The sequence below is a fragment of the Micropterus salmoides genome, unplaced genomic scaffold (genome assembly GCF_014851395.1).
Source record: "Micropterus salmoides isolate LMB-PRFRI ecotype aquatic unplaced genomic scaffold, ASM1485139v1 Ms_hic_scaffold_17, whole genome shotgun sequence".
Classification (NCBI taxonomy): domain Eukaryota; kingdom Metazoa; phylum Chordata; class Actinopteri; order Centrarchiformes; family Centrarchidae; genus Micropterus; species Micropterus salmoides.
Window position 1 is genome coordinate 31,665,363 of NW_024040817.1, and position 13,755 is coordinate 31,679,117.

Sequence of the window (13,755 nt, forward strand, 5' to 3'; positions counted from 1 at the left end):
GTAGCCATTTGCCACCTTCAGCCATACTTTTAGCCAACTGAGGGATATCATAGCCGTTAAAAATTATGCCAATCAAAACTACTCCTTACTACTTCCTACTTTACAACTAGGAAGATGTAATAATAATAAGTAATGTATACAGGTGTTTATGTTGTAAGGGACCGGTTACCTGTATCCTTGACAGACAGATGGCGCGTCACACTCTCTCTCCTGGGCAAGCACTTCAGGACAGTCTTGTCCTCCATTGGCTGGTGACTGTATGATAATACGCTTCCTGTACTGCTTCTTCTTGGTGTTACCACCTAAGCAAAGACACACATATAAACATTAAATCTAGTACATTTAGCTAATAAACTGAGTATGTATGTAAAATACAAAATGCAGCAGTTCCTTTTCCGTGGTCTCATCTTGAGTTTCAGCATGTCCCAGATTTGAAAAGGTACTTGAAAAAAGGATGTTTTTGTGTGCTCTTAGCCTATTAAATCTGTCGCTGTAGAACGAATGTAATGAAGCCTAGATGGTCTTCATTTCATTTTTCACATTGTCTATTTGCTAATTCTCTGCTGATAGTGACCACATCAAGGGGAGGTTAATGTGGTGCACCTAAAATAGTGTGACCACATTTATGTGAAAAATGTCTGAGTACTTATTATACTAATAACTTTGGCCTATTGTATTCATTTATGTTTGTATTAGAAACAAACAACAAAAAAAGGCCTTGTGTAAATTTATTTTTGTGATGATTATTTTTCATGAAAACATGACCAAATACAATGTTGATTCATTAGCATTTTTTAACATTTAAACTGTGACTGAGAAACATTGATTTTAAGTAGATTTTTCAACCTCTCAACCATATACCAACATTTCTGAAAGTAACTCGAAGTGTGATGTTTGGGACTGACTGCAGGAGCATGTGCATGGTGTCCATGCATTTTGATTTGACTGTGTTATGGAGAGAAGAATAAGGGGTGTTTTTGACACAAGCTGCATCAATGTCATATTCTCCCTATCGGTCTCTCCGTGTGGCCACATTCCCAGTTCCCCAAACCAAACCATTGCCATTGTCTATACCCGTCTACCAGAAACAGTAGTTATGATCGAATGATTAAAGAATTTGTTTAGCAGATGCCTCTGGGGAGTAATTATGCCAATACATAAAGCAAAATGCAAGGGAATGGCAGCCACACATATGTCTAACACTGAGGCTATTGGCTGTTTTTCTTATTTGCTTGGCAAATATGTCCCAAATTAGCTAACACTTTGGATTTCTGGCACCTGTTAATTGTGTAGAACAGCCTCTACTAACACCATTAGAAGTTTCTACCCCTTTATAAAATAACACCTGAGTGATATCTAGGAAAAAAAAAATTAAATGCTGTCACAGTCTTTGCTTACCACCTCCACTAACCAATTTCCTGGTTGAAACCCTGATATTTTCCTTTTTAGAGAATACTGCATTTCCATAACATTTATTCCACATGTCACAGCCCGAGCATAATTGGAATTTTTGTTATTCTGTCTGTGTGCATGATGATTTCATCGTCTGTTCATGCTGAATTAACGATGAGCAAATTTGGTATGCATCATTAATTGAGGAACACAGACATACAAAAGCTTTTTGTGATTTCCCTCTCCTAACACTGCTGCATGTGACCCGTGTCACACCCTGTGATGCCTCGTTGAGTTTGCTGAAGTCAACAAAGAGCTGGAGCTACCTGCTTGACATGTTGATGGGCAGGGGCTCCAGTCGCTGTACGGGGTAACGATACAGTCTCTCTTGCACGGCAGTAAGCAGGGCCTGACGGTGTCTGGGCGCAGACTCTCCGGACATCTGCAAGTACATCATTGACATGCTCAGACGCACACACACAGAGTACCCTTGAAAATCTGATAGAGATGTGCTGGATTAGAGCCAAAGGGACCGTGGTGGGAGTTCACTTGGAGGCTCCCAATGTGCCTGGATCTTTTTGTGAGACTGTGAACATGTGAACATGTGTGTGTGTGTGTGTGTGTGCGTGTGTGTGTGTGTCTTTGTGTGTGCGTGCAGTGGTTGAAGATTCTTCCACTTCCATTCCTCCTTTCTTATTGTGTAGTGATAGGGATGGAGGGAGGAAAGAAGGTGAAACAAGTAAATTTATGTTTGGGTTCACTTCCACATACACCTCCCTAACCAGCATTGTTAGAACAAGGGACATGGACTTTTTATAAAATGTCCATGTCCCTTGGACATTTCTATAAAATGTAAACATAATTTCTACTTTGATATTGCTCTGCTGATTCATCAAATATATATATATTAATACCTTCAAATTAAAACTGTGCGTCCATACTTTACCTCATGGTTTTTGTTTCATGTAAAATCCAATGTGCTTATGTGTCTTGTTAACATCAGAAAATCAATACTTCATTTTGAAGTATAGGAGTCAGTTTAGGTGTCATTTACAACAATGGCCCGAATGTAAGTATTTTACGTTGTTGATTGTTTGATTTGACATTGCATCATGAAAAACACTCCGCAACTGCGGAGTGTGTGGAAGGAAAGAGAGGCTGATGAAAGCATGACAAAGAAAAGCCAAAAATGCTGCTTTATGGTAATTATAACACATGTCATTGTCACAGTCACAGTGATAAAATGATGCAACACATCACAACTTTACTGCCATTACTACATAGAAAGAAGTGCATCCAGAGCTGTCTGATTTATTTTTTTCCTTATGAACTTCCTGAAAATTTACATTGCCCTGATCCTTGTGAATTTGGATATGTACAATTTTAGATACAGTGTAGAAATGTCATTATAAACCTATAAATACTGAATAAGTCTGGGACACTTAAGATACATTTGCAATACACTTGTTTAATGCTTCCCAAATTGTCGTATTTTCCTAAATAATTCAACCCCATTTCCATAGAAAAGTAGAGAGTTTTTGTAGAATGGGGAAATTATCTCTACTCAGAATTCCTATGGCAAACCACCAATTAAAATTTTGCAAGAAAGAAGCTATACATGTATGTATGTATATATATATATTATGGCATGTCGTTTAGGAAATTGTATTCCTATATATGTGTCTGTTCATTCCATATATTCAGACAGACAAATTTCACATATATAAATATAATTTCCTAAATGCCATAATATATATATATATATATATATATATATACACACCACCGCACCTAAATAATATCCTAATACATCTTCAATTTTTGCTATCATGCTAATATATTTGAACGCTCTAATGCCATTTTGTGTTTACTGGTGTCCTCACTAGTCATGGCTGGTGATGCTGGTTAAAGCGGGTGCCCCTCTCTCCATTGATGTAAAAGTGTGTCCCAAGGCACCGGGTTCACTACTCAGCATGTAACAGTAGGTTTAGGAATGAGTGCAAGAATAAAAGCAAGATTAATTTCCATGCACAGCATGGGGGCTGGCGGGGTTTGCCTGCCTAGTGCTGCTGTGCTGCCAGATTAATACTCCTGTTGTGTTGAATAAATAAATAGATAATTCATGTTCCCAGCAGACGCCTTCAAGGGAAAAACAGATGCTTAAATGGACAATTCGGCACATTTTATGTGGATGTTCAATCAGTTTTGATGGTAAAAACAGTCCATTACAGCGATACATTCCTGAGTGCATGCTAGAAAGCGGAGTTCGTCAAGTAAGTTCTTCCCGCATCCAACAATATCATTTGACGTGACAGTGACGTAGTTAGTGGCTTGGAAGAACTACAAGCTACTTCAGCTTGGATTTCTAGATCTGCCTTTGAGTAGCAGGGATGTGCTCTAGATGTCTCTTTTTGCTTGTATTGCAAGCTAACTACGTTTCCAAGAGCGAAAATGTCATCCCAAAATATGTGTGCATGGGATATTATGGATGCGGATTCATTTTACAGTGTTTTGGCTGTCTCAGATATTAAGCTGTACTTATTCGAACCAGAGAAGAAATACAGCTGAGAGAGTCTTATCTCTGCAGTCACAGCTATGCAAGAGGATGGCCCCAGCGGGGAAGTTCCACAGCCTGAGCCGCGGAGAGCAAACACTGACTGGTAGTTACTTTACTCTGATTGCCCTCCGATTCAAACAGGAACTGAATCATCTTCAGCTGTGGATTTCAGCGTGGGCAGTTTTTTGTGGGATGCTGTTGCAGACACCAACTCTGAGAGCTGAAGTCTGCGTTACTACATGCCTGAAGGTGCATGCATGAAAATTTTACTCCTCACTTGGACAGAAGTCTGCTGGAGATCTTCTCCAGGATTCTGAAGATAAACTGCAAAAGATGACCTAAAGCCGAACTATGTTATTTCCTAAACAAATCTAGGATTTCGCGGGAAGGGATTTATATTCTGGAAAAAGCTTACTGTTAGCCAAGAATATGTGCCATAACTTCAATGTTTCTGAAAATATGAAAATATGATTACCCCTATTTTTTCACACTGCAAGGTAAAAAGGCAAATATTAAAGTTGAAAAGTGTAAGAAGTTTCTGGTTTTGTAAGTAATTTTCCCCACTGTAAAGTCATTTTGTTGATATCCTTACTGTTACTCAACACTTCCACTTCCAAGATAATTTCATATAACTTTCCTGTGGGTTTAAGGAATACCTGCTATGTTCATTTTCTGTTCACAATTGTTGTTTTATTTTCAATGTTCCACTCAGTGCTGTTTGACCAGGCACTGCATTCAATCTGGAGACAGTCCCTGGGCGCTGTACTGTGGCTGCCCACTGCTCCCTTCAGTGATGGGTTAAATGCAGAGAAGGAATTTTGCTACATGTATGTGTATGTGACAAATAAAGTACCTTAAAAAACTTTTGAACTCTTAACTGTATTTAAAAAATTTTAATGTGTGATAATTGTGGTGTCAGGTTGTATTTATTATTTTGGAGAAGTCAAAGACAAATTTCCACTGAGGTGGACAATAAAGTCTAAAAGTAAAAAAAAAGTAAACTAAGTTATGGACACATGGCCATCTCACACTCTTTGGAATGGACTCTGCTGGACTCTTTGGAATGGCTGCCACTGGAGCCATTCTTGATGCATTTGGGAACAACATACTGCACCAGTGTAGCCAAATTCATCCAAAATCCTGGGCAACTAATTTAAGTTGCTAAATATTTTATTAGGTTTGTACAAAGTCTGATCTTTAGTTACATATTGCTATTATTGGCTCACACAACAGACTTTTAAGCTTGATGATTAGATGTTTCTTACTGAAATGCACCTTTGGATTCACAGACTTGTACCTTTGACCACCGTCCAAAGACATGCAGTCTAGGTTAATTGGTGACCCTGAAATTGTCCTTAGGTGTGAGTGTGGGTGTGACGCTGCGATGGATTGACGACCTGTCCAGGGTGTACCCCGCCTTTCGCCTGATGTCAGCTGGGATTGGCTCCAGCCCCCCGTGACCCTGTACGCAGGATAAGCGGGTGACAATGGATGGATGAAAGTTTTAATCCAGGCTTTGAAAGTACACCCGCCATATTCATTGTACTTGCAGGAAATAAGTACTATACTTTTACTTCATGCGCCCTGGGCCCCAAAATAACTCCTCGCACAAAAAAAGGATCCAGTGACAATCACATTCTGGTGGCCTGTGGGCTAGAGTCTGGCCCACAAGTCAATCAGTACATGTGTAACAGAGATGGGATGACATTTATGTACAATCTGAACCTGAACTCCCTATATAAAGGATTATGTTGAATCTTACTTTTTCGGAGGAACCTGGCCCACATTGACCCGGACACAGATAACCTTGCGGGTTTGCATCCCCACTGAGCAGGAAGCGTCATCGCTCCGTGTTCGCCCCACAGATGTGTTGGTGGACAGGATGGAGGAGTCCTCTATGCACTGCCCCCATGAGCCGGTTTGCCAGTGGTACACAGTGCAGGGATGGTCATTGCAGTTTCTCACTTCCTGCAAGGCACTACTGTTGGGACACTGGATTCCGCCTGGAAAATGATGGAACACAAACCAGCATCAATATAAAGTCTGTTCTCTGTATCGAGTCTGGTCTGAGACATTTCTGTTACCTCAGAATAGTCTCTGTCTTGTGGGTGGTTTGACTCACACTTGTCTCTGTCTTTGCTTTATTTGAACCCAATCCTGACCCAGACTGAACCCACTTCATAACTGAGTCATTGTGACGCAGGTACTGTCTTTCAATATGAAAGGTACTGAATTGGTTACAGTCTGGTTGGCGTACAAAGAGCACAATTTGGCCACTATAAGCAGCAAATGAGCAGTGGCACACGCACAAACACCTGCTGTCTGGTGGGACTTTACTAGGAAGAAGAATGACTGGGCAGTTAATATAAGAAACGGCTAGACAAAGAAAGGAGAACCACCTTCAGAAAATCAGCTGTCATTAACAGAACATTTGAGGAAATAATGAAAAGTAGGCTACTAATGATTTAAAAATGATGCCTGTAGTGTAGTCAAAAATTGAGAGTAATTAAAACCCAACACTGCATCATAGTAAAGTATGAATCCACAAATATAGCAATCATAAGCGATGGGAACATTTTCTCCGTCAAATCCCCAAAACAATGACACAATATAGGTTGGCTAGCAATAAGGCATTGGTTATCCCATGCTGTGTGGTGCTTTGTGCAGTGCTATATATTAGCTTTTAGCTTTGATTTTCCCCTGACTTGTTGGATAACAAACAAGGCTAAGCCAGCATGAGAGAGAAACGAGAGAGTCTCTGGGGGGTGACTGGCTGCGAGGATCAACAGAGATGAGATGACCTGGGGGCAGAAGAGCCAGAAGCCTGGATATGGACGCAGGTGGGGTGTGAACACCACGTGACCCTCTTCACCACAAAACCTTGTCATTAGCAGCCGCCATCACCTTGAGAAAAGAGAACCCCCGAAGAGAAGGTCAGCCATTAGCGCCTCAGAGGGTATTAAACGCCATTTTTCAGTCAGCGCTGGAGCGTCTGAATTAGACATGAGAAAGCACCTCAGACAGAAGATATGGCTGACCTCTGTGTAACAACACTGGTGTAATGTGCGTCACAGGATCATTTATAAAAGATATTATTGGATTTCATCAGGGCAGTCATTCATCAGGCCTGGAGCTCATTAGCACATTGAAGGACATACCAGTTTTGCTGCGCTAGCTAATTAAATTGTTAACTGATAAATACTTAAATTGCTACCAATTAAACTAAACGTATATTTGAAAAATGCACTGCACAGACAGCTGCAGATTAGGTATGTCATTATTGTAAACAATTCTTTAACAGACACCCTATCAACAATATTGTCTTCACATATTATTTACTGTGTGGCTAATGAAGCTATTTGTTAGGCAATAATCCCTAGTGTCATGCCCAATGTTTGTCTTGACCAGAATAATTAGGTCAGATCAACCCCAGTACACGCTGCCTTGATACTTAGATTGTTGTTCGGTGTCAATGTGATTATACAGTTAATGGTTAATTGAAAACAGTTTGTAGGCTGAATGGTACATATACAGAATATTAAACAAAACATCTCTACCAATCTCTGATAATAGCTTTTTGTCTGCTTTAATCGATTATTATTCTTTTATAACAATGTTGTCTTCCCCATAGGAATCAAAAGTTAGATGAGAAAAGCTTATAAGTTAAATGTTATCATGAGTGAATGATCAAAACTTGATGATGAACATAATATTAAGATTAAGGTTTTAAAAGACATCCCTATCTAGTCATCCATGCTGAATAGTGAAGTCCTTTCCATCCTGTCTCATTTTACTATATCTGATGGCCAAGAGTGGTCTATGTGACTTGATGCTTCATCCAGCACACACCACCGCCGCCTTAAATACTAGGAAAGCTAATAAACAATTTGCAACATGGAGCATGTAGCTGGCATTGTGTCCTGGCATAGACATCCTCCTCAAGCCCAGCGTGGGCAATGGAGTATGACTATCCATTCACACGGAAATCCATTATGTATGATGAGGCATCTCCTTGCTCCATGCTGTGTTGTTGTGAATATGCCAAAGACAGCATGTCTATCCAATGCGGTCCAGACGTCAGACGGCAAGAGCTGTTAAAATGATAGCAGGGATGTAAAAGGTAAAATTTGGATGTGTTGCCAAGCCAGACTCTAACCATCTGTGCAGCCTCCCGTTTTTTCTCACAACGAGGTTTGGTGAGAATGGCTCAATTCTCACAGTGTGATTGGCAGCTTGGAGGCTTGGGCTTTAACCCAGAGGAACCCACTTCAGTGTCATTCCGGCACCATTTAGATACCTACTCATTATCTTGGGGTTGGAAAAACATGCTAAGGAGTACTCTACTAATGCTACTGCTAACGTATAAAAGCGTTTCTTCTATTCTAAAAGAACAACTATTCTGCTGTGCCAGCAGATGTGCGGGAAGAGATTATACCAAGGTAGCCACATTTCTATTTCCCTCTAGTTAAACATATGGAGACTACATACTACCATCAGCAAAAATCACATGCTGTCTTCTATGAACATCAAATTTAAATGTACCAAAGATTGGATGGACCAACGACAGCATGGAAGAACCTTGAACAGAAGTGAAGGCAAAATTGTCCTTGTGAATTTTCAAAAAGCATAAACATATTGTACACTCAAGTTTGATAATGAGAGAATCAAATTTGTGCTTTAGTCTTGCAAAAGTTCAGCAGGCTCATTATCCTTCTAGTCACTTCTTACCCTGCATCACAGTAACCCATGCCACAACCTTTGCGGTCGCTGTAGAGGAACACACAGAATAATTAATTTCACTCTGACATTTCACTTGTGGTAGGAGAGGCAAATGGGAAACGCAGCAAAAACCAGGTTTTTAAGACTTCCACTACTAGCATCACTGTGGTAGCCCAATGTAGGGTTGTGAAGTCAGATACTGATCTCTGTGGATAGCTGAGTGTGCTATTGTGGTTGTGGGATATGGTTAGGGTTACATGGTATCTTTGTTCATATCAGATTACACTCACTGACTGATCCATAATTGATTGAAAGGTCCATATGAGTCCTATATAAAGGCAATACCGTATATCGGTCTGACTCTACTGTGTCTATATCTGCTTTGTTCTCTTTGTGCAGGACTTAGAGAAAGAGTCATTACCTTCTCCTGCGTTATAGGCGAGGATGGAGCGAGCTCTGGTCTGCTTGCCCTCCGTGTTTTTTCCAGAGCAGGTGTGGGAGCACAGAGACCAAGGCGTCCAGGGGCTCAGGGCACAATCCTTTGGGCAAGGCACCTCGCAGATGGCTGGCATGGGCAGGATGGCATCACGGCAAAGCTGCCTCTCCACATATTCACCTGGATGAATGCAAGCAGATTTAGGGTGTTAAAAATGTGTAAGTAGAAAAACAGAGTTTTAAAAAAAAGGCTAAAGGTGCTTCATACTCCCAGGACCAGGATCATTCCAAAGGTTTAAATTTTTGGCACCCTTAATTAAATGGTTGGTTGAAAATGGATGCATGCACACTTTGTACATCTCAAAAGGCAGAAAAGCTTAAGCAGTCTTTGACTATATTGTTTCAGTCTACTCCAAATGTGTTTGCATACCTTACCAACCACTACAACACATAAATGTCTTGACCTTTATGAATAATTTTCACACATAATTTTAATCCATAATTTCGTATAGACTAGATATTGATGCCTCAACACACTCCACTCTGACATAGTTTTTCATTAAATCAGTTAAGGCAGTTCTGAGTAAAAACAATAGATGTTTGAAAATGTAAGGACAAGCAAATACTTGAAAAGCTAAAAAAAAAAAAAGTCAATTTTTGTCTTATAGTAGCGTAAACTGTGGATACATTTTTGAAAAAATGGATATTTTGGGAAATATGCTTATTAGCTTTCTTTCCAAGAGTGAGATAAGAAGATGAATATCAATCTAGTGTCTCCAGCTTCAGTACCTGTTGCCAGATATGGTCTGTGAGCACAGCTGAGCAGCACTTGTAAATCGGTGTTGAAAATGACAGATTGGATTCAAAAGTATTGTCTCTGTGACTGTAGTTGATGTAAAACAATATGATGAAGACATGGTTTAGTGTTTTCATCAAACTAACTGGATGAGCTGAATATAGATCCCACTTTGGCAAAAGATAATATCAGAAAGCTAAGTATCTGTTCTAAGCAGGCTGACCTGGATGAATAATGGAAAGCATGGAAATTTCAACAAGAATCAAGACTTTTCTTGTCTGTCCTCCCAAGAAAAAAACCCCAGCTTTAGTTATCCAACGAGGTTAAAGTCAAGGGCAACTGGACTTGTTGTTTGTTCAAATGCCCAAATACTCCATTTAAAGGTTCAGTGTATAATATTTAGGAGGATCTATTGATATAAATACAATATAGTTTACACAACTATGTTTTCAGTGGTGTATAAAGACCTTACATAATGATCCGTTATGTTTTTATTATCTTAGAATGAGTCATTTCTATCTCCATACACAGCGGGTCTTCTTACATGGAAGTCGCCATGTTGCGCCACCATGTTTCTACAGTAGTCCAAATGGACAAACTGCTCAACAGAGTGCGTTTTGTCACTATGTTGAATACGTACGAAGAACAAGAAGAACTAGTAACATTAGTAGTATTAGTAGTAGTAGTCTGGTTTATTAGAAGTAAGAAAAGAAGCAAAATTTGGCCACTGTAGCTTCTCCTGTTCGCTTGGAAAGGGAGGAATGATGATGCAGGCAGGTCAGTCAGCTAACGTTACATTAGCTTGAAACTGCTGCTTTTTGCTTCTTAACATTCAATTTTGATATATTGCTATTTTACCAATACTCGAGGACATAACTTCTCCGCCTCTCAGTCGCTTCAGCTAACATGACCCATATACGTAATATACAATACTGCAACATAAACGGCGCAGGACAACAACACAGAGGAAGACCCATTCAGTAGAGTAATGTTACTTATTGTCTAACTGTTATAAAGTGTGGCAACAATCTGATATTCAGTCTAGCTAACTAACAGTTTCGTTATCATCCAATAACTTCCATGTAGCTGTGTTGACATTGCTGAGCCTCTGGTGAAAGATACATAGACACAAATATTAACGTTACTGAAAATCAGAAAGGTGAGCTAACGCTATCCTGTTGGCTAAATGCAGTAAATGTAACGTTGTAAGAAAGGGTTAGGATTAAGGGAGTGTCAGAGAATGCATACTGGCTTATATTTAAAATATTTAAGATTTTAAAAGATTTGTTTTTGGAGGGCTGGGGTGCTGAGTTGCTGATGTAGCTAATATTGATCCAGATCTGCAGCTGTCCCCACTCCCCGTACTCCCATTCCACCCTGTCAGCAAAGGACCATATCTGTGAAAATCTCATTGTGAAGGAAGAATGGCAACCACTGAGTTGAGAAATACGCCTGGGACCCCGGGGAAAAAACAGATCCATTTTCATCAGATGGAGACAACAAGAGATCAATAAAAGGCCAGTCAAGAGAAACTTTGAGGGATGCCACATGGCTGTGGGGGTGGGGTGGCGTTGATGGGGGATGTACGGAATCTCAACAAGGGTAATAGAAGACTTCCATGTGATAGATGCTGAATGAAATCATTAAATTATCTGTACGACACCGATTTCACAATGTCTTTTGTTAGAGAAGCACTGTATGACTGACTCTGGCTCTTGATAATTAAAACACACCCTGTAGTCTCCACTACCTAACACAAACCAACAATAAGGACAAACATGGAGAAGAGGAGCCATGAATACATACTGTAAATGTTGGGGGCAGTCATCTGTGAAAACATTTTCATCCATCCAACTCTGGTCTAGTTTTATCTGATAGTGTATTGTCTTATATATAGGATAGTTATGCTATAGTTAATATAGTATAATTTTTGGCCTGTCATGAAGCATTATTTCAACCATAGGAGTGTGTAATCCTACACGTAATGCTACTGGAAAACAGTATTGACTAAACAGAGTTATACCTGCACATTGACTCCAATACATTTTTAGGTCAAAATTGTTTTGAAAAAAATGTGGCTGTGATCGAAATATTGCCTTAACAACAGTCCGATGTCAGTTTAACAGACCACAGTTTCTTTACCAAAATATCAAAATAGACACTTATATTACAATAATTTGTGGTTTGGAGTATTTTGTGTGCAGGCATTATTCTTTCCATCAATTCTTTCAGCCATGACCAGTCTTTCTCTAACCTGCAAGATCATGATCTATCTACTGTCTATCATAACTGTATGCGTTATGTAACTTTAACCAAACATTTAACAAAGCAGTGGCAGCTCATAAAACGCTCATATGAATAATTTCATTCGTATGGAATGTTTATCTGATCTGATCTGATCTGAAAGTTCAAAAAGTTTGTTTTTGTATGTGTTGGAAGGCGGTGGCAGATCTATTTTCCAATTAGGTTGGAGGTTTGATTTCCAGTGAGCTACCATGTCAGCTGCAGTATGACATAAGCAGGTAAGATGCATTCCTCGAACAGCCTGGATTACTACCTCAGACAGAGAAACAGTCAATGTAATGCTTTTTGGGAAATAAATGATTTTCATTGTAAATGAAAGTCATATCAAAAGACATCTTGTAGCATAACAGGAAGGAAGAGTTTCAGAAAAAGCAACTTTTTCCTCTCCTGTTCCACATGGTGTTCAAAATCATTCTGCTAAACTCACAGATCTGAGGAGCTGAACTGATTTCAGTTTGCCATGAGCTCAGCAAGCAATTGATGCGATCAAAGGGAAATCTTTCTTTTTACACACACTAGACAAGTCACTCTGTTGATGGAAATGTAGCAGACGGAGGCTGACATCGCCTCTATTCATGTCTGCCACATCTGGGGGAGATAGCCTCTTACACAGTCAGAGGTAATAGGGAAGAAAGGCAGACTAAATCCAAGCTGACTGTGTGGAGCAGGCTGTGCTAATCTAATTTACCAATAAGTCTGATCCAACAGGGTGCCATAAAAAGAAGCCCACACCTCCTCAGCTGAGTGCCTGATGGAAAATGGAAGGAGAGGAAGAAAGAACGATGAAGATGAGGTCACCTTGAGGAGTTTTTTCTTTTATGGATGGGACTGAATCTACTTTCCGGGATGTATTCACCAGCCATTGAAAATGAACCCAATAATAACCAGTGCCCCAAGGAATAGAAGGATAGAAGGGCCTGGGTAAATGATGGAGTTATGAATATGTGAGGGTTGTTTAAAGGATACGTTTTTCTGACCTGCTTTCATGTTCACTTACATATGTTTTTCATTCCCTGGCAATACGTTTTCCATTCCCACAGAAAGCCCAAGCTACAAAAGCTACTACCATCAGCTGATATGGTATAGCTGTGGTAACAACTAGGCCACTGCTGTTGCTGTAATGACTACAGCTTATATGATCACCAAGGCTTTGCTACAGACATTAAATCTGTGTTTAATGTCTGTAGCACTACATTTAATGGTTGTGTATGTGCCATAGACTGTGTAAGAAGTAGGCATTATCATCGTGACATCACCCATTGGTTTGTGGACTGCCGTTTTGAAGCCTCAAGTTTGGCAGTTAGTTACACAGTGCCGTGGGTACGAGTCACTCTAGCCTGATTGACAGGTCGCCATGGTAACGACTTGTCAATCACAGATAGTCCCGCCCTGAAGCATTCTCTGCTTTATGGTCTATTTTCCTCTAAATGGGACCATAATTTACTAAATGAACATCATGCTGTATTAAAGAAGACATGCGATTGAGACCATAAACTCATTATGAAAGTGTTTACTGAGGTAATTAATCAGGTGAGAAGTAGGCTCATTTTAC

The 13,755-nt window shown here is 39.9% G+C and overlaps 1 protein-coding gene across 2 annotated transcripts in view; it reads right to left on the reverse strand.

The window, feature by feature from the left end:
- Nucleotides 1-13,755, reverse strand: part of thsd7aa (thrombospondin, type I, domain containing 7Aa) — a 158,220-nt gene that overhangs the window by 45,948 nt on the left and 98,517 nt on the right. For both annotated transcript variants that reach the window (XM_038725596.1, XM_038725595.1), the window contains exons 7-10: nt 9,090-9,284; nt 5,712-5,952; nt 1,719-1,834; nt 170-302 (exon numbers count right to left, since the gene is read on the reverse strand). In XM_038725596.1, coding sequence (XP_038581524.1) covers nt 170-302; nt 1,719-1,834; nt 5,712-5,952; nt 9,090-9,284 — 685 coding nt within the window. The remainder of the gene's footprint in view (nt 1-169; nt 303-1,718; nt 1,835-5,711; nt 5,953-9,089; nt 9,285-13,755) is intronic.